The 23,148-nt window shown below is 41.3% G+C and overlaps 1 protein-coding gene across 1 annotated transcript in view; it reads right to left on the reverse strand.

Moving 5' to 3' along the window:
• Window positions 1-392: 392 nt before the first annotated feature.
• Window positions 393-23,148, reverse strand: part of LOC148502516 (excitatory amino acid transporter 2-like) — a 202,585-nt gene continuing 179,829 nt past the window's right edge. The window contains exons 8-10 of the mRNA XM_088449720.1: window positions 7,502-7,696; window positions 7,270-7,404; window positions 393-1,798 (exon numbers count right to left, since the gene is read on the reverse strand). Coding sequence (XP_088305846.1) covers window positions 1,534-1,798; window positions 7,270-7,404; window positions 7,502-7,696 — 595 coding nt within the window. The 3' untranslated portion in view covers window positions 393-1,533. The remainder of the gene's footprint in view (window positions 1,799-7,269; window positions 7,405-7,501; window positions 7,697-23,148) is intronic.

Here is a 23,148-nt window from a genome sequence, read left to right on the forward strand (position 1 = left end):
TGCATTTCACTTGATGAAGACAAAACTGAAGGGAAAATACCCCAAGAACAAGCAGGAACTGAAGACATTGGCAGTAAAGGCCTGGCAGAGCATCACCAGGAATGAAACCCAGTGTCTGGTAATGTCTATGCATTCCAGATTCAGGCTGTAATTGCCTGCAAAGGATTTGTAACAAAGTATTAAATAGTGAAAGTTAGATTTAGGATTGTTTAGTTTGTCCCATTACTTTTGGCCCCTTAAAAAGTGGGAGGCACATATAGAAACCATTGTAATTCCTACACCGTTCACCTGATTTGGATGTAATTACCCTCAATTTAAATCTGAAAGTCTGCAGTTAAAGCACATCTTGTTTGTTTCATTACAAAGCCATTGTGGTGGTGAATAGAGGCCAAAATATGAAAATTCTGTCAATGTCCCAATATTTATGCACCTGACTGTATATTGGGAATTGATTTTGTTGCTACAACGTGTTTATTGAATCCACAATGTAAACATTTAAAGGAAAAATCCACCAGTCATTCATTTACTCTCACTATAAATAAAAAAATATGTTTAATTGGTTACTATATAGCTTATGATGTACGTTTGATACTTGAATTGCTAAAATGTAACTAAATGCAAATTTAAGATTAATATTGTTATAATGAACCTTTTTTTCAATGTAGTGCCTATATACTGCCTATGTAGTGCCTATATAGGGCAGCACAGATGGTGTAATGGTTAGTATTATTGCCTCACAGAACTGAGGTCATGGGTTTGATTCCCATCATGGCTCTGTGTGGAGTTTGTATATTCTCCCTGTGCTTGCGTGGTTTTCTTCCGGGTGCTCCGGTTTCCTCCCACACTCCAAAAATATACTGCTAGGTTAATTGGGTCCCACCACAAATTAACCCTAGCGTGTGTGTGCATGTGATAGGGAACATAGATTGTAAGCTCCACTGGGGCAGGGACTGATGTGAATGGCCAAATATTCTCTGTAAAGCGCTGCGGAATATGTGTGCTCTATATAAATAACTGGTAATAAATATATATACTATGCAATATATAACGCCTCAGACACCAGAGATCATTTCATCAGGAGGTATTTGGAAAGTGGGAGAAATAACGAACAAATCATTACACAACGACAAATTTCACAAAGTGCACTGGTCACAATTGAACCCATGGTCCTTGTGCTTTCAAGCAATGCTGACCACTCTGCTGACCAAACTTTATGTTTTCATTGGATAATGAGCAGCTACATTGGATTTCATAATCATGTTCACAGATGATATATACCATGCTGTTGGAGGTCCATATCTGCATACATTGTCCAACTGGGGAGACGCACTTTGAGGACACATTGGAGCAGAAGCAAAAGGCATCCCCCAGCCAGTAGACATCTCATCTGAGACTCCCCATCTATTATCTGCCTGGCTATTACTAACATCAATAAGGAAAGCTGGGCACCCTGAGACCTGGCCCTCGTAGATGGTGCTGCAATCACAATGGAAGTATAGTTGAAGGAACAGCATATGAGGCATAGGGTGATGACTACAGACGCAGAGAGGGCTCTACTTGAACCTCATACTCGTCATTGGGTAGAGAGGCATAGCCAGAGAATGGTGGGGTGCTAATGCCCTCTCTGGCAGGTCTCTTTATACTCTCGTGGTTCATCATGTGCAGTTTCACCATATCCGCCCCATCCTTTGCATCATGTTTAGCATCGATGGCGGCTAGCTCTGCTTTGGACAGGTGGTAGATGATGCCAGCCCCAAAGGAGTCACCGACAACGTTGATGGAGGTTCTCATGCGGTCTCTGTACATAGAAGAGACAGGAAGAGGAGAGATAGTTGGATGAGAACATGCTCAGTGGTTATGATTTGGTTCTGTTGTATCTCCCACCATTACCCTTTCCCTAATGCGGTTCACCCCCCTGGGACTGGGCTAGGGAAAAGGAAATATTTTTGAAAAATGTTTTTTTTTTTTTTTAAACGTCTGGCGTCAGGCAATATAGGACAACTGTGGTCGGCGCTTGTCATCACCAATGCCAATCTGTGTGCACCTAGCAGAGGAACACATGAGGAGTTTGTGCATATTTTAATCAAAACATTTAAGCTTTCAGCCCAGCGACAAAGGTTCCTCACTTTCTATAAGTTTTTCCTACACCATTTGCAAACACCAATCGGTGGTGACAAGCGCCGACACAAATGGTCTTTCAGCTTTGTAGGCATATTTTGGCATTAATATATTTATATTGCTATGTATAATATGGGTACAACCAAGATAACTAATCAATTTAAAAAATACCTTAATACGTATTTCTCACATGCATTTTTGAATTTATGAAAAATATCTGCAAATATGTAAAACTCTAAGGTGACGGCCATATTTTGGTATCCCAAGATTTGTAACTGTAGGCAGCCATTTTGGTACAGCCAGAAAGTATATTTTGGAAACATATTAAAGAACACATCAGTTTAAAACATTCCTAAGCACATTATCAATCTAAAAAGCACTATCTCATTTTATTATTCAAAAGGAGAGCTGTAAAAATACAATAAAAAGAAAAGGGAGAGAACAAAACATCATTGTGAGATCATTATAAAGTACACATCAGCATTTGATAGGAATGGGATTATTTCAAAATCCTCAATGAGTCTATAGTGCAGGCCTGGCCAACCTGTGGCTCTCCAGCTGTTGTGAAACTACAAGTCCCAGCTTGCCCTGCCACACTTTGTTATTAGGGAATGCTAAAACACTTGCAGGGCATGCTGGGACTTGTAGTTTCACAACAGCTGACGAACCACAGGTTGGCCAGGCCTGCTATAGAGTACCAAAGAAGTTAAGTGATATATCCAATACATTTCTCTTTGAGAGCAGGATGTATCATTATTTACAGAGATGTACTAAGCACGGGAAAGTGATAAATTGAATGTTGATAAACTACCAGCCAATCAGCTTCTGTCATGTTACAGGCTGTGCTTGAAAAATGACAGTTAGGAGCTGATTGGTAGGTAGTTTATCACTCTCCACTTTATCACTTTCCAGAGCTTAGTACATCTGCTGTGGAATTAAAGCAGCATAGCAAGTCCTATGGAATTCTATAGTGCTGCGATGTGCCCATACTGTATGCATTAAGCTCTAGAAAGTTGCAATTTATCAAACTGTGACAAGCTATCCATATTGCAGATTGTTGAAAAAAATAATCTCAGAATGGCGTTATGCATTTTTACCAGGACAACGGAGATGTGACGTGTCGGCTCCTCCACTACTATTAGTTATTTATATTAAGCACTTAATGGACTTGTGCAGCCTTATCGCCCTGTGCATGCTCCGTAAAATCAAATCAGTCACACCATTATCACATCAGCAAAGAAGGAACAGACACTGTAGGCGAGGTGTATTTTATGTAAGACCGCCCTAGGGGTGTCACATTAACAAGTTGCAGTAGTAACTAGAGATGTGCGGGTCCGGATTTCTGAAATCCAAACACACCCGAATTTAGGGGTTCTGAATAAACCGCATCAAGGTTCGGATTCACTTGTGTGACCCGGTTAAAACCGAGTCCCAGTTTGGATTTGTTGCCAGTTCGGAATTCGAATTTAAAAACACTTGAGGGTGGTTTTGCAAAACCAAAACACGAAGATGAATTCAGATCCAAAACCAAAACACGGGGGTCGGCGCACATCTCTAGTGGTAATACATCTTTACAGGATGAACGTTATCACTGCAATTTCCCAATAGCTGATAAATGGTACCAGGGGTGTTTCTACAGAGGAGGGGGCCCATGTGCAGTTTCCGTCATGGGCCCCTTCCTCTCCGTCCAGCGGCTGGCAGTGCGCTGGGCGGTGTGCGGCCAGCGCCACACTTATAGACTCTGGGCACTAGAGTGTGCCCAGAGTCTATAGCGCATATGCAGGTCACCGGGAAAATGGGCACGGCGGCCATTTTCCCTGTACTGGGTACTGTGCAAACTACAGCAAAATGGCCCACACACCCTGCACCCATTATAAATACTTCCCTGAATGGTATGCAGTCAACAAGCCGAGAATCACTAAATCGTAATTCATTATGTCGACGGCAGTATGTCGGCAATTAAGATGTCAACAAAGTTAAACTGTTGACATCTAAAACATTTACATCTGGAAAATGTCAACATGGACAAAATGGCAAAACAGTAAAAAAAAAAATGGCAACATGACCATTAGGGTTACGGATAGGCTGAGGTTTAAGGGTTAGCGTTAGGAATACCTTACAAAGGCCTTGTAGACATTACCATGTTGACTTAATTACATTTACAAATAATTCATTTACCACATTTATAGATTCCCGTCACTTTATTACTGGGTTTTGCATTCAAAGTTGTATTTTCCAACAGACTAGAAACTAAAACATATTTTCTTTTGCTTTCTTAAAAACTATATCAGGTTTCTAAGGTATCAGATTATTTATAATTGGGTACATCTGAAGAACCTCCCATTGTTATCATGGCAGTGTAATTTTGTAATATTTGTGACCAACACTCTACCTTTATCTTCCTCCCAATATCATCAACAGGTGATCGTTTTATAGTTTCCTAGTTTTATTGGAGACACCATGGATCAGTAGCTGCTTTTCTAAAACCTATCTGCATCTACCCTGGCAGAATTTATAAAAGCAGACATTTATTTTCCATTTATTCAGATGTCCACTTTCAAAAAGTATCTAGTTTTTTTGATGAGTACAAGGTCGAGAAACTCAATATTATTTTTAGCAGTTATGTAAATTTCAGATTTAAATACATTTTGTTATAATCACCAAAAAGTAATTTAAAGTATCCACTGTCCCTTTCCAAATGAACAAAATAGCAATATGATACAATATGATATCACTGTAAGTACCCTTTTTATACATGATTTTCTTCTACCACAGTCTCATAAAAAAACAATCCCCATGGAGATAAAATATTTTATCAAAGGCAAAAGTAGTCCCCATGGTTGTTCCACAGATTTGGAGATAAAAGGTATGTATCTCAAAAGCAAAAGCAGTCCCCATGGCTGTTTCACTTATTTGGAGATACAATGTATGTAACTCAAAGGTAAAAGCAGACCCCATGTTTGTTCCACAGATTTGGAGATAAAAAATATGTAACTTGAAGGCAAAATCAGACCCCATGACTGTTCCACAGATTTGGAGATTAAATGTATGTAACTCAAAGGTAAAAGCAGTCCCCTTGACTGTTCCACAGATTTGGAGATAAAAAGTATGTAACTTGAAGGCAAAATCAGACCCCATGGCTGTTCCACAGATTTGGAGATAAAAAGTATGTAACTTGAAGGCAAAATCAGACCCCATGGCTGTTCCACAGATTTGGAAATAAAATATATGTAAGTCGAAGGCAAAAGCAGTCACCATGGCTGCTTCACATATTTTGAAATAAAGGGCCTGATTCAGAAGTGGATGCAGTGTTGATGCCGCACACAGTTTACCGATGTTGTTAGTCTGCACATGTGTCATAATGGTTCTCACAGGGAGACTCAGAATGATTTTGGATGCAAGAGCCGTAGATTTTAGTTGGTGCTTCTGGAAGGTAATATGGGGGTGGCTAGCCAGATGCAGGCATGTCACTGACAGCAACTACTTCTAAAGATAAAGTAGCACTGACACAGAGCACCATGTTCACACAGAGAAACTGCACCTGCCATAGGGATGGAGCAGGTTTTAATGGTGTGTCCAGTGGTGCAATGACGGTGCATCTAAAGATGCACCACAACAGATTAGCTCTGCTGCAACTGGGCATCTCATTGGCTCAGAATCGGCTCCAGCATTAGCATAAGATGCGGCTGTGGCAAAAGATGCGGCTGCTTCTATGTCCACCTCAGAATCAGCCCCAAAATGTGTCTAAAAATGGGGGTACAGCTACATTAAATATTAATATCCATCTGTATGAATGGAATTTATTTTAAGCAATCTTCATATAGATCGCTAAGGGCAGGTATGAATTAATTAGTAATATATTATGAGATTCCCAGTGACTTAATAACCAGGAGTCTTATTTATGGTATCTTTTGCTATCCTTAACCACAACCCTACAGCCATTTTTTATACCTCTGGATTATATTACATTTATTTTACATGTATTACACTATATGTTTGTGTCTGCTTCATTTGTTTTCCTCCCAGTGTCATGAAAGGAGATGTCATCCACCTTACAAAGAGTGAGGGGGAGCTTGGTTTTACTAAAAATCTTCTCTCTGGGAGGAGCCTAAACAGGAGATACAGGTAGCCAGTGATGGAGGGCGGGGCCGGACTATTTGCCTTAAGCACTGCCCCCACATGTCATAATGCCACAAAATGCATATATTTTTTAATAGAGGGGAGAGGTCAAAATGATGCTATTAACATAGATTTGCATCATTAGGCCCGACCCAATCTTCACGTATCACGCTCCAGGTTATTTTATTCTTCCCATTCTCCCCACTTCACTAGGAAGTGAGTGGGAAGCGGGAGGAGTACCCATTCTTCCGGGAGCCTGGGGGACTACCTGAAAAATCAGGAGTCTCCTACAAGTTCTGGGACAGTAGGCAAGCATGCAATATATGCTTTTGAAAATATTACATGAGAGGGTGTGATTGTCTCCCCCTTTCTTACATAGATGATCTATCCTTGACGTGCAATCAGTGTGCTTAGTAGAAGCCATCTTAATACTAAGAGGGGGTGTACTGTATGTATCAGGAAACCAAAATGGTCAGTGTGGCCAGTGGCGTCACAAGGGGGGTGCAGGCAGCACCCAGGTGTCACCAGCCAAAGGGTGACACCAAGATGCAGACTGACACTCCCCCACAGTGACAGGACCCGGGTGCTGCACTGTATTATTAAGTGCAGCACCTGGCTCCTGACACTGTGAGGGAGCCGGCACGCACCCCCTGCACCCCCCAGTAAAGAGCAGGACCATGGGGGATCAGGCCGTGAGGCCACACCCCCATCCCATGAGGCCATGCCCCCAGCCTGCAAGGCCACGCCCCTTTTCGGGGCACGCGCGGCTTTGCCGTGCCTACAACGTCCCTCCCCGCACCGGGTGTCACCGCAGGGAGGGACGCCACTGAATGTGGCATCAGCTAGAGAGTAGGATGCACAATTGTTAGCGGTATTTCATCTCCATTCAAACATAGCAAAAATAACTTTACCTAATTTGCACAGTTATACGAGGTGTGAGAATATTCATTGGTAGACTTGGACCCCTGTACAACCATAGAGATATCTATAGCTATAAAAGGCTGGTACCTAATACTAGAGCCATATACTTACAATAACCAGTCAACAGCAATCAGCAGACTGATGTCCTGCGTGGGTAAGCCAACAGCTGTTAGGATGAGGAGCATAGTGACCAGTCCAGCACTGGGAATACTAGCTGCTCCCACACTGGCCAATGTTGCTGTAAGACTACAAAGAATAGGAGAGGAAATGAAATCTGTCAGTGTAAAGCATATAAGTACCAATTAACACAAGTACCCAGGTGAGAGCTCCAGATCCAGTTTACCTCACTGTTGCTATCTGACCGGCATCCAAAGACACATCATTCATTTGTGCTATAAAGATGGCCGCCACGGCCTCATACAGTGCTGTACCGTCCATATTAATGGTGGCTCCAATGGGCAAAACAAAGCGCGTTACACGCTTGTCAATCTTCAGGTTCTCTTCCAAGCAGCGGAATGTGACTGGAAGCGTGCCAGCACTGAAACATTAAATAGTGTATTAAGAACATGTTTATGCATTATACTTACATGTATTTTAATGACTTTGGGGGAGATGTATCAAGCCTTGGAGAGAGTTGCCCAAAGCAACCACAGAAATATAGAATGTGACGGCAGATAAGAACTACTGGCCAATGTAGTCTGCCCCCTTTTTAACATTATGGTAACCTCAAAACCAATATGATCCTTAGTTCTTCTTAAGGATATCATTATGTCTATCCCAAGCATGTTTAAATTACTCTACTGTATTAGTCTCTACCACCTCTGATGGGAAGCCATTCCACGTATCCACTACCCTTACAGTGAAGTTATTTTTCCTCAAATTTCCCCTGAACCTATCACCATCCAGCCTCAGTGCAGGTTCTCGTGTTCTAGTACTTCTCTTCCTGTGAAGGATGTTTCCCTCCTGTACCCATGATATATTTGAAAGTTTCTATCATGTCCCCCCTTCCCTTCTCTGCTCCAAACTATACATAATAGGATCTCTTAGTCTTTCCTGGTACATTTTGTGGTGTAGACCTTGCACCATTTTAGTTGCCTTTCTTTGTACAGTCTCTATGTATTTATATCCTTCTTGAGATGTGGCCTCTCTGAACACAGTATTCTAGATAAGGCCGTACCAGTGACCTATACAGTGGCATTATCACTTCTCTTTTCCTGCTACTGATTCCTCTCCCTATGCAACCAAGCATCTGACTTGCCTTCCTCAATGCTTTGGTGCATTGCTTGCCTGCCTTCAAGTCACCTGAAATGGTGACTCCTAAATCCCTTACCTCCTCTGTATTTTCCATAATAGTGTCCTTGATACTTTATTTAACCTTTGGGCTATTGAGACCCAAGTGCATGTGTCACGACCAGCCGTCCGATTCTCCAAATAACTCAATCTGAGAATCGCCACCAGTGACTTATGGTTACCACAGCACATGCGGTTACTCTAACACGGTTCTGCCACCACCAACGAAGTTAACGGGAGTCGTTAGGTTCTCCTCTCAAATCTCAATTTGCACACTCACTTACATATAGGTACGTAGCTTTGACCTCACAGGCTTGTGAATTCAACAAGAACACGGAGAATACACTGGATTAAGAATGTTTAATCCGAAAAATATTTCCAAGGTTATTGATTACAGAAAAAGGTAGTACAAATATGGACAATACAAATATATCACAAATAGGTTTCAGAAAGTAAAAGGAATTAAAAATGAAAAAAGAACCCAGAGTCTTTACATCTAGACCCTGTTGTGAAGGAGACACAGGAGCATTGGGTCCAGGCCAGTCGTCAGGACTCTCCTTGGGCACAAGAACACTTATCACTGAGGGAGATGCATAGTTACACTCTCACAGCTTCACTATCCCCCACCTTTGGGGTTTTCACTCTTTCATTGCGGTACACTGGGCATTAAGAAATCGGCCACACCATTCCATATTGTCTATAGGAAGTAGGGGGTCTTGAAACAGTGTGAAGGGGTCTTTAGAAACCAATAAGCAGGTAACATACCCTACATTCCTGTCATCTCCCTCCTAAAGGATTTTATATCCCATGACCTGGCTTGACCAGGTCTGACCATCTGCATTAAGGATGTATCTCTCCCCAAACTTTATGGCCTGTAGAGATAAGAGATGGTTATCTGGATACCTGGTTCCAGGAAGACAAATCTCCTCCAAGCTTTGTATTCCTACAGGTTAAATACAGGACACTGCCTAGAATCCATGTTGATACACACATTTATATATATATATATTTACATGACATCATTCATGGCGATTATTCTCGGGAATAAACGCCACAGCATGATTTAGCATTTTTTGGCATCAAACTGTAGTTGCAGGCTCTTGACATTTTGTTTAGTCTACCTAGATCATCAATCATTTGTTTTACCATCCTGGTGTGTCTACACTGTTGCATACCTTTGTGCAAAAAGGCCTACTTTCCATTCATGGCCATTCAGCTTCTATCTGTCATGTATCAAGCACAGTCTATGAAATGACAGTTATTACCTGATCGACTGCTTTATTCAACTTGCCCACTTTATCTCTCTCATAGGAGTCTATTTACTAAGCAGTGTTAGGAGACAGAGTGAAAAGTGATAAGAAAGTGATAAGGTGCCAGCCAATCAGCCCCCAACTGTCATCTCACAGGCTGTGTTTCAAAAATGACAGTTGGGAGCTGATTGGCTGGCACCTTATCACTTTCTTATCACTTTTCACTCTGTCTCCTAACACTGCTTAGTAAATAGACCGCTAAGGCTTGAAACATCTCCCCCTATATCTGATAACTATTGTATTCATAAAGGAAAGGGGCGTTTAAAGAAGGGTGTTTTATTATTTTGGAATATAATTGTTTACAAAAAATAAAAAAAGATTACTAATAACATTGAAGCTTTCTTGTTTGTGACTATATACTAGGTTCAGTTATTCCAGCCAGTCATTTGATCACCAACACCCCCATGTGGCAATACATTCACATTTGTAAATAATTATTCAAAATTCTTTCTTCAAAGCTATATAAGAAAAATATCAAACAAGGTGTTTGATTAATTGAGAACATCAGCTACGTATTTTATGAAGTATTCTGGCAATTTTAAATATGTAGACGAGACCTTTCTAAATTCGCCTTTGAGAACACAGAAGAAATATTAAGAATTCGGGCGGCACCCAGGAACTTTTTACAGCATTTCAAATATTATCATCAATCAGAACCTTAGAACGTTTCCAGCAGACATGGGGAAACCTGCAAAGAAATTCGCTCAGAGAAAAACAGATTGGACATACTCCAAACTCGCCAGCCGAAAGGACTGGATGACGTCAATCAAATTCCCCCATTCTTATAAATAAAAATGAAGCATAATATCATTTTTTAAAGCTGAACTGCAGCCTCATAAATGGTGGTAATTAGATACCCACCCCCAACACACACATACATACACGTACGCACGCACGCACACACGCTACAAACTGGCAGCCATTTTCCCTGGGGCTACTTCAACCTTTCTTAAAGACACAGATGAAAACTAAAGAAGAGGTCTATGGGGGAGATGTACTAAACCTTGAAGAGAGATAAAGTGGAGAGAGGTACAGTACCACCCAATCAGTTCCTGTCATGTCACGTGCTGCTTTTGAAAAATGACAGTTAGGAGCTGATTGTTGGTACTTTATCTAATTTTTCTCTCCAAGGATTTGCTACATCTACGTCTATATCTGGCAAAGATGCTTTGTATCCTTCCCCCTATGCAGAAGTGTAGTGACATTATTGCCTTGCACTGGGGCTGTGTATTTGATAACATACAGGGCCCCACCTAGTGGCAGATTACGTTAGTGTGCTGCTGCTGATTTGGGGGCTGTTGTTGAGTGTGATGTAACTTGTAGCTACGTTACGCTAAAGAAGCATGAATGAAATAGTATTGGTAATTGTACGCACGTTTCTGTGTGGGGGCATATGGGCCGGGCCTGCACCTGACGTACACTACAGATGTATCCACACTAACCTAGCCTCATATCGCTCAAACCAGCCCCATTAGGAATGCCACAAATGTTGCGACTAAGCCACACCAGGTACTGCACACAGCTTTGTTCCAAATATACATCTTAGTCAGAGGCGCTTTAAGAAAGGGGGGGGCTCGTGTGCAGCCTTCGATCGGGCCCCCTCCTCTCCGGCGCTGAAGTAGACTCTGACATTGTGGCAGAGTCTACTGCGCAGGTCTCTGGGGAGACAGTGCCTGCGCCGCGTTCCTGGGACATCTCTACTGCGCCTGCGCGAATCACCGGGGAAATGGCCACGGGGCCTCATTTTCCCGGTGATTTCTGCAGCGTTGCAGCCAGCGCCGGGCCAATGGAGAGGTGAGTACATTTAAATGGGTGCGGTGTGTTGGCCCCCCTGGACCCAGGGGCCCGTGTGCACCCATTATAAATACGCCCCTAATCTTAGTCGTATCACTATTGCGACAAAAGTACAACGCACAAGTACTCTAGATGCTGCCTGTGCATGCGTCTCGTGCTATACGGCACAAAAAGGTTGTGTGAATGAGGCCACATCGGTAGCTGCAAAAGATACATCTTCAACAGACAGAAGAGGCGTTCTCCCATAGGGAAAGGTGCATTCACGCAAATGCTGGTCATGCCCACCAGCACATAAGTGGAACTACGGGGGAGATGCATCAAATCTTATAAAGAGTGGAGAATTGGACAAGTGGAGGAGTTACCCATAGCAACCAATCAGCTTCTACCTGTCATTTTATAGAATGTACTTGATAACTGCTAGGTAGAAGCTGCTTGGTTGCTCTACTCTTTAGAAAGTTTGATATAATTCCCCCATAGTTTAGTTTATGTGCTGGCCGGCATGACCTGCATTAGCATGAATGCGTCTATCCCTGTGGTACGAAAATGCCTCTTCCCATCCCAGTCCCGCCTTTTCGGTCAAATTGCTTCTGATTTTGCATACTGTAGCTGCTTTTCATGCGCTCATTCTATGAGCATGCACAGTGCAAACTTGTGCGAGATACCCCTACACAATAATACGTGAGTTTAACCCCTCTGTGTTTTATGTCTGTTTTGTTTTAAAGAAACTGTCTTTTTATGGGTTTCATTTTGAATGCAGAAGTGTTTTTGTTTTGAATTACCCTCTCATATCCACATGTCACCATTATCTAACACAGCCCTCTGTCTATAGTGATGTCACTTATTGTGCGATGCTGAAACTGTCTATAGACTTACTTGAAGTGTACATACAGACTGTATCTGCCGCTGCTGTCAGTTTCTAAGAATCTGCAAACTATGGACCTCCTGCACATGCACATAAACCGGACAGCAGAGCCCAAAGTGTCCTGGACTTACCATGCATACGCAAACCCCAATGATAGAGCACCAGTTGTTTAGTGGTGGTGAATGGGACCAGTATGTAGTGCACTTGTACAAACGACACTGCCACTAATTAAGTCCTGTTATACCTTCCACTAGTACCAACATGACTCAGAGGCAAACACTTGAGCTGCCGCAGTTGCAATATTTTGTGAAGCCGCAGTGACGGTAATATGCAAATTCTAGTTTCAGCCGTCACTGTGTGTATAAGTGCGTACTGGACAGTGCAGCTCTGAGACGCCCATTTTTTAAATTCCCCTGGATAGTGCAAATCTGCTTGTGGCTCCAAACACTCCACTGTTGGCGCACCGTCATGTCCACCATCGACTTACTGTATGTCTGACATAGAGTGTCCTTCTCAACACCGGCTAAACTTCAGGCCACCTCCCAGACACTGCCCAGGAACCCCATGGTCTTGCCTCTTCTAAAGCCAGTGCTCCTGTACGCAATAGCGCACTCCGCGTACACTCAGGGGACGCATGCGCTGTAGGGATTTTCAGGTACTGTAGGACATGTGCGGTAGCAAATGATCGCTCAACTGCGCAAATATCAGCATTTTGCCTGCCCCTGGATCAGGCCCTATACCTTCAACACTACAACACTGACATGCATAAAGAAGGAGCTATGCTGTACTGTTTACCAGGTCACCATGGTGTTAGCCCTAATGCCTTCCTACTGCTTTGGATGTACTCAGGAGCATAGTGCAACCAATTGCGGACATGAAAGTAGATGACTGTCACCATTATTGCGCAGCACAGTTGCCCTGAGGTAAATAATTCTATTCCATGGTACTATCGGTGAAGAGTTTATATGTTCTCCCCTTTTTGCGTGGGTTTCCTCCGGGTGCTCCAATCCAGTTTACTCCAACATCCAAAAAACATACTTGCGGCTTAATTAGCTTCTGACTAAAAACTTACCCTAGTGTGTACATGAGTCTATACAATAGGGAATATAGATTGTAAGCTCCTCTGGGGAAGGGACTGATGTAAATGACTAAAATATTCTCAGTAAAGTGCTGCATAATATGTGTGTACTACATAAATAGCTAATAATAATTATCATCTGTATATACAGATATAATCATTTATTAGTTGTCAACATTCTGGCATCAACATTCTGACTGTTCACATTCTGACCAGATACCCTCTCACACTAATAGACCTGTACATACTAATAGACCTGTACACACTAATAGACCTGCACATACTAATAGACCTGTACACACTAATAGACCTGTACATACTAATAGACCTACACATACTAATAGACCTGTACACACTAATGGGCCTGTACACACTAATAGACCTGCACATACTAATAGACCTGCACATACTAACAGACCTGTACACACTAATAGACCTGCACATACTAATAGACCTGTACACACTAATAGACCTGCACATACTAATAGACCTGTACACACTAAAAGACCTGCACATACTAATAGACCTGTACACACTAATGGACCTGCACATACTAATAGACCTGTACACACTAATGGACCTGCACATACTAATAGACCTGTACACACTAATAGACCTGCACATACTAATAGACCTGTACACACTAATGGACCTGCACATACTAATAGACCTGTACACACTAATGGACCTGCACATACTAATAGACCTGTACACACTAATGGACCTGCACATACTAATAGACCTGTACACACTAATGGACCTGCACATACTAATAGACCTGTACACACTAATGGGCCTGTATATACTAATAGACCTGTACACACTAATGGGCCTGTATATACTAATAGACCTGTACACACTAATGGGCCTGTATATACTAATAGACCTGTACACACTAATGGACCTGCACATACTAATAGACCTGTACACACGAATGGACCTGCACATACTAATGGACCTGCACATACTAATAGACCTGTACACACTAATAGACCTGCACATACTAATAGACCTGTACACACTAATGGACCTGCACATACTAATAGACCTGTACATACTAATGGACCTGCACATACTAATAGACCTGTACACACTAATGGGCCTGTATATACTAATAGACCTGTACACACTAATGGGCCTGTATATACTAATAGACCTGTACACACTAATGGGCCTGTATATACTAATAGACCTGTACACACTAATGGACCTGCACATACTAATAGACCTGTACACACGAATGGACCTGCACATACTAATGGACCTGCACATACTAATAGACCTGTACACACTAATAGACCTGCACATACTAATAGACCTGTACACACTAATAGACCTGTACATACTAATAGACCTGCACATACTAATAGACCTGCACACACTAATAGACCTGTACACACTAATGGGCCTGTACACATTAATAGACCTGCACATACTAATAGACCTGTACACACTAATAGACCTGCACACACTAATAGACCTGCACATACTAATAGACCTGTACACACTAATAGACCTGCACATACTAATAGACCTGTACACACTAATAGACCTGCACATACTAATAGACCTGTACACACTAATGGACCTGCACATACTAATAGACCTGTACACACTAATGGACCTGCACATACTAATAGACCTGTACACACTAATAGACCTGCACATACTAATGGACCTGCACATACTAATAGACCTGTACACACTAATGGACCTGCACATACTAATAGACCTGTACACACTAATGGACCTGCACATACTAATAGACCTGTACACACTAATGGGCCTGTATATACTAATAGACCTGTACACACTAATGGGCCTGTATATACTAATAGACCTGTACACACTAATGGGCCTGTATATACTAATAGACCGGTACACACTAATGGACCTGCACATACTAATAGACCTGTACACACTAATGGACCTGCACATACTAATGGACCTGCACATACTAATAGACCTGTACACACTAATGGACCTGCACATACTAATAGCCCTGTACACACTAATAGACCTGCACATACTAATAGACCTGTACACACTAATGGACCTGCACATACTAATAGACCTGTACACACTAATGGACCTATACATACTAATAGACCTGCACATACTAATAGACCTGTACACACTAATGGACCTGCACATACTAAAAGACCTGTACACACTAATGGACCTGCACATACTAATAGACCTGTACACACTAATGGACCTGCACATACTAATGGACCTGCACATACTAATAGGCCTGTACACACTAATGGACCTGCACATACTAATAGACCTGTACACACTAATGGGCCTGTACATACTAATAGACCTGTACACACTAATAGACCTGCACATACTAATAGACCTGTACACACTAATAGACCTGCACATTCTAATAGACCTGTACATACTAATGGATCTGCGAATACTAATGGACCTGCACATACCAATGGACCTGCACACACTAATGGTCCTGTACATAATAATGGACCTGTACATACCAATGGACCTGTACATATTAATGGACCTATACATACTAATGGACCTATACATACTAATGGACCTGCACATACTAATGGACCTATACATACTAATGGACCTATACATACTAATGGACCTGCACATACTAATGGTCCTATACATACTAATGGACCTATACATACTAATGGACCTATACATACTAATGGATCTGCGAATACTAATGGACCTATACATACTAATGGTCCTATACATACTAATGGACCTATACATACTAATGGACCTATACATACTAATGGTCCTATACATACTAATGGACCTATACATACTAATGGACCTGCACATACTAATGGACCTATACATACTAATGGACCTGCACATACTAATGGACCTATACATACTAATGGACCTATACATACTAATGGACCTGCACATACTAATAGACCTATACATACCAATGGACCTGCACATATTAATAGACCTATACATACTAATGGACCTGCACATACTAAAGGACCTATACATACTAATGGACCTATACATACTAATGGACCTATACATACTAATGGACCTGCACATACCAATGGACCTATACATACTAATGGACCTGCACATACTAAAGGACCTATACATACTAATGGACCTATACATACTAATGGACCTGCACATACCAATGGACCTATACATACTAATGGACCTGCACATACCAATGGACCTATACATACTAATGGACCTGCACATACCAATGGACCTGCACATACCAATGGACCTGCACATACTAATGGACCTATACATACTAATGGACCTGCACATACTAATAGACCTGTACACACTAATGGACCTGCACATACTGTACCAATGGACCTGCACATATCAATAGACGTGCACATACTAATATACCTGCATATACTAATAGACCTGTACACACTAATGGACCTGCACATACTAATAGACCTGTACACACTAATGGACCTGCACATACTAATAGACCTGTACACACTAATGGGCCTGTATATACTAATAGACCTGTACACACTAATGGGCCTGTATATACTAATAGACCTGTACACACTAATGGGCCTGTATATACTAATAGACCGGTACACACTAATGGACCTGCACATACTAATAGACCTGTACACACTAATGGACCTGCACATACTAATGGACCTGTACATACTAATAGACCTGTACACACTAATGGACCTGCACATACTAATAGACCTGTACACACTAATAGACCTGCACATACTAATAGACCTGTACACACTAATGGACCTGCACATACTAATAGACCTGTACACACTAATGGACCTATACATACTAATAGACCTGCACATACTAATAGACCTGTACACACTAATGGACCTGCACATACTAAAAGACCTGTACACACTAATGGACCTGCACATACTAATAGACCTGTACACACTAATGGACCTGCACATACTAATGGACCTGCACATACTAATAGGCCTGTACACACTAATGGACCTGCACATACTAATAGACCTGTACACACTAATGGGCCTGTACATACTAATAGACCTGTACACACTAATAGACCTGCACATACTAATAGACCTGTACACACTAATAGACCTGCACATTCTAATAGACCTGTACATACTAATGGATCTGCGAATACTAATGGACCTGCACATACCAATGGACCTGCACACACTAATGGTCCTGTACATAATAATGGACCTGTACATACCAATGGACCTGTACATATTAATGGACCTATACATACTAATGGACCTATACATACTAATGGACCTGCACATACTAATGGACCTATACATACTAATGGACCTGCACATACTAATGGTCCTATACATACTAATGGACCTATACATACTAATGGACCTATACATACTAATGGATCTGCGAATACTAATGGACCTATACATACTAATGGTCCTATACATACTAATGGACCTATACATACTAATGGACCTATACATACTAATGGACCTGCACATACTAATGGTCCTATACATACTAATGGACCTATACATACTAATGGACCTATACATACTAATGGATCTGCGAATACTAATGGACCTATACATACTAATGGTCCTATACATACTAATGGACCTATACATACTAATGGACCTATACATACTAATGGTCCTATACATACTAATGGACCTATACATACTAATGGACCTGCACATACTAATGGACCTATACATACTAATGGACCTGCACATACTAATGGACCTATACATACTAATGGACCTATACATACTAATGGACCTGCACATACTAATAGACCTATACATACCAATGGACCTGCACATATTAATAGACCTATACATACTAATGGACCTGCACATACTAAAGGACCTATACATACTAATGGACCTATACATACTAATGGACCTATACATACTAATGGACCTGCACATACCAATGGACCTATACATACTAATGGACCTGCACATACTAAAGGACCTATACATACTAATGGACCTATACATACTAATGGACCTGCACATACCAATGGACCTATACATACTAATGGACCTGCACATACCAATGGACCTATACATACTAATGGACCTGCACATACCAATGGACCTGCACATACCAATGGACCTGCACATACTAATGGACCTATACATACTAATGGACCTGCACATACTAATAGACCTGTACACACTAATGGACCTGCACATACTGTACCAATGGACCTGCACATATCAATAGACGTGCACATACTAATATACCTGCACATACTAATAGACCTGTACACACTAATGGACCTGCACATACTAATAGACCTGTACACACTAATGGACCTGCACATACTAATAGACCTGTACACACTAATGGGCCTGTATATACTAATAGACCTGTACACACTAATGGGCCTGTATATACTAATAGACCTGTACACACTAATGGGCCTGTATATACTAATAGACCGGTACACACTAATGGACCTGCACATACTAATAGACCTGTACACACTAATGGACCTGCACATACTAATGGACCTGTACATACTAATAGACCTGTACACACTAATGGACCTGCACATACTAATAGACCTGTACACACTAATAGACCTGCACATACTAATAGACCTGTACACACTAATGGACCTGCACATACTAATAGACCTGTACACACTAATGGACCTATACATACTAATAGACCTGCACATACTAATAGACCTGTACACACTAATGGACCTGCACATACTAAAAGACCTGTACACACTAATGGACCTGCACATACTAATAGACCTGTACACACTAATGGACCTGCACATACTAATGGACCTGCACATACTAATAGGCCTGTACACACTAATGGACCTGCACATACTAATAGACCTGTACACACTAATGGGCCTGTACATACTAATAGACCTGTACACACTAATAGACCTGCACATACTAATAGACCTGTACACACTAATAGACCTGCACATTCTAATAGACCTGTACATACTAATGGATCTGCGAATACTAATGGACCTGCACATACCAATGGACCTGCACACACTAATGGTCCTGTACATAATAATGGACCTGTACATACCAATGGACCTGTACATATTAATGGACCTATACATACTAATGGACCTATACATACTAATGGACCTGCACATACTAATGGACCTATACATACTAATGGACCTGCACATACTAATGGTCCTATACATACTAATGGACCTATACATACTAATGGACCTATACATACTAATGGATCTGCGAATACTAATGGACCTATACATACTAATGGTCCTATACATACTAATGGACCTATACATACTAATGGACCTGCACATACTAATGGACCTATACATACTAATGGACCTATACATACTAATGGACCTGCACATACTAATGGACCTATACATACTAATGGACCTATACATACTAATGGACCTGCACATACTAATAGACCTATACATACCAATGGACCTGCACATATTAATAGACCTATACATACTAATGGACCTGCACATACTAAAGGACCTATACATACTAATGGACCTATACATACTAATGGACCTATACATACTAATGGACCTGCACATACCAATGGACCTATACATACTAATGGACCTGCACATACTAAAGGACCTATACATACTAATGGACCTATACATACTAATGGACCTGCACATACCAATGGACCTATACATACTAATGGACCTGCACATACCAATGGACCTATACATACTAATGGACCTGCACATACCAATGGACCTGCACATACTAATGGACCTATACATACTAATGGACCTGCACATACTAATAGACCTGTACACACTAATGGACCTGCACATACTGTACCAATGGACCTGCACATATCAATAGACGTGCACATACTAATATACCTGTACACACTAATGGACCTATACATACTAATGGACCTATACATACTAATGGATCTGCAAATACTAATGGACCTATACATACTAATGGACCTATACATACTAATGGACCTGCACATACTAATGGACCTATACATACTAATGGACCTGCACATACTAATGGACCTATACATACTAATGGACCTATACATACTAATGGACCTGCACATACTAATAGACCTATACATACCAATGGACCTGCACATATTAATAGACCTATACATACTAATGGACCTGCACATACTAAAGGACCTATACATACTAATGGACCTATACATACTAATGGACCTGCACATACCAATGGACCTATACATACTAATGGACCTGCACATACTAAAGGACCTATACATACTAATGGACCTATACATACTAATGGACCTGCACATACCAATGGACCTATACATACTAATGGACCTGCACATACCAATGGACCTATACATACTAATGGACCTGCACATACCAATGGACCTGCACATACTAATGGACCTATACATACTAATGGACCTGCACATACTAATAGACCTGTACACACTAATGGACCTGCACATACTGTACCAATGGACCTGCACATATCAATAGACGTGCACATACTAATATACCTGTACACACTAATGGACCTATACATACTAATGGACCTATACATACTAATGGATCTGCGAATACTAATGGACCTATACATACTAATGGTCCTATACATACTAATGGACCTATACATACTAATGGACCTATACATACTAATGGTCCTATACATACTAATGGACCTATACATACTAATGGACCTGCACATACTAATGGACCTATACATACTAATGGACCTATACATACTAATGGACCTGCACATACTAATGGACCTATACATACTAATGGACCTATACATACTAATGGACCTGCACATACTAATAGACCTATACATACCAATGGACCTGCACATATTAATAGACCTATACATACTAATGGACCTGCACATACTAAAGGACCTATACATACTAATGGACCTATACATACTAATGGACCTATACATACTAAAGGACCTATACATACTAATGGACCTATACATACTAATGGACCTATACATACTAATGGACCTGCACATACCAATGGACCTATACATACTAATGGACCTGCACATACTAAAGGACCTATACATACTAATGGACCTATACATACTAATGGACCTGCACATACCAATGGACCTATACATACTAATGGACCTGCACATACCAATGGACCTATACATACTAATGGACCTGCACATACCAATGGACCTGCACATACTAATGGACCTATACATACTAATGGACCTGCACATACTAATAGACCTGTACACACTAATGGACCTGCACATACTGTACCAATGGACCTGCACATATCAATAGACGTGCACATACTAATATACCTGTACACACTAATGGACCTATACATACTAATGGACCTATACATACTAATGGATCTGCGAATACTAATGGACCTATACATACTAATGGTCCTATACATACTAATGGACCTATACATACTAATGGTCCTATACATACTAATGGACCTATACATACTAATGGACCTGCACATACTAATGGACCTATACATACTAATGGACCTATACATACTAATGGACCTGCACATACTAATGGACCTATACATACTAATGGACCTATACATACTAATGGACCTGCACATACTAATAGACCTATACATACCAATGGACCTGCACATATTAATAGACCTATACATACTAATGGACCTGCACATACTAAAGGACCTATACATACTAATGGACCTATACATACTAATGGACCTATACATACTAATGGACCTGCACATACCAATGGACCTATACATACTAATGGACCTGCACATACTAAAGGACCTATACATACTAATGGACCTATACATACTAATGGACCTGCACATACCAATGGACCTATACATACTAATGGACCTGCACATACCAATGGACCTATACATACTAATGGACCTGCACATACCAATGGACCTGCACATACTAATGGACCTATACATACTAATGGACCTGCACATACTAATAGACCTGTACACACTAATGGACCTGCACATACTGTACCAATGGACCTGCACATATCAATAGACGTGCACATACTAATAGACCTGTACACACTAATGGACCTGCACATACTAATGGACCTGTACACACTAATGGACCTGCACATACTAATGGACCTGTACACACTAATGGACCTGCAGATACTAATGGACCTGTACACACTAATGGACCTGCACATACTAATGGACCTGTACACACTAATGGACCTGCACATACTGTGCCAATGGACCTGTACACACTAATGGACCTGCACATACTGTGCCAATGGACCTGTACACACTAATGGACCTGCACATACTAATGGACCTGTACACACTAATGGACCTGCACATACTAATGGACCTGCACATACTGTGCCAATGGACCTGTACACACTAATGGACCTGTACACACTAATGGACCTGCACATACTGTGCCAATGGACCTGTACACACTAATGGACCTGCACATACTAATGGACCTGTACACACTAATGGACCTGCACATACTAATGGACCTGCACATACTGTGCCAATGGACCTGTACACACTAATGGACCTGTACACACTAATGGACCTGCACATACTGTGCCAATGGACCTGTACACACTAATGGACCTGCACATACTAATGGACCTGCACACACTAATGGACCTGCACATACTAATGGACCTGCACATACTGTGCCAATGGACCTGTACACACTAATGGACCTGTACACACT

The sequence above is a fragment of the Taudactylus pleione genome, unplaced genomic scaffold (genome assembly GCF_031769625.1).
Source record: "Taudactylus pleione unplaced genomic scaffold, aTauple2 ptg000494l, whole genome shotgun sequence".
Lineage (NCBI taxonomy): Eukaryota > Metazoa > Chordata > Amphibia > Anura > Myobatrachidae > Taudactylus > Taudactylus pleione.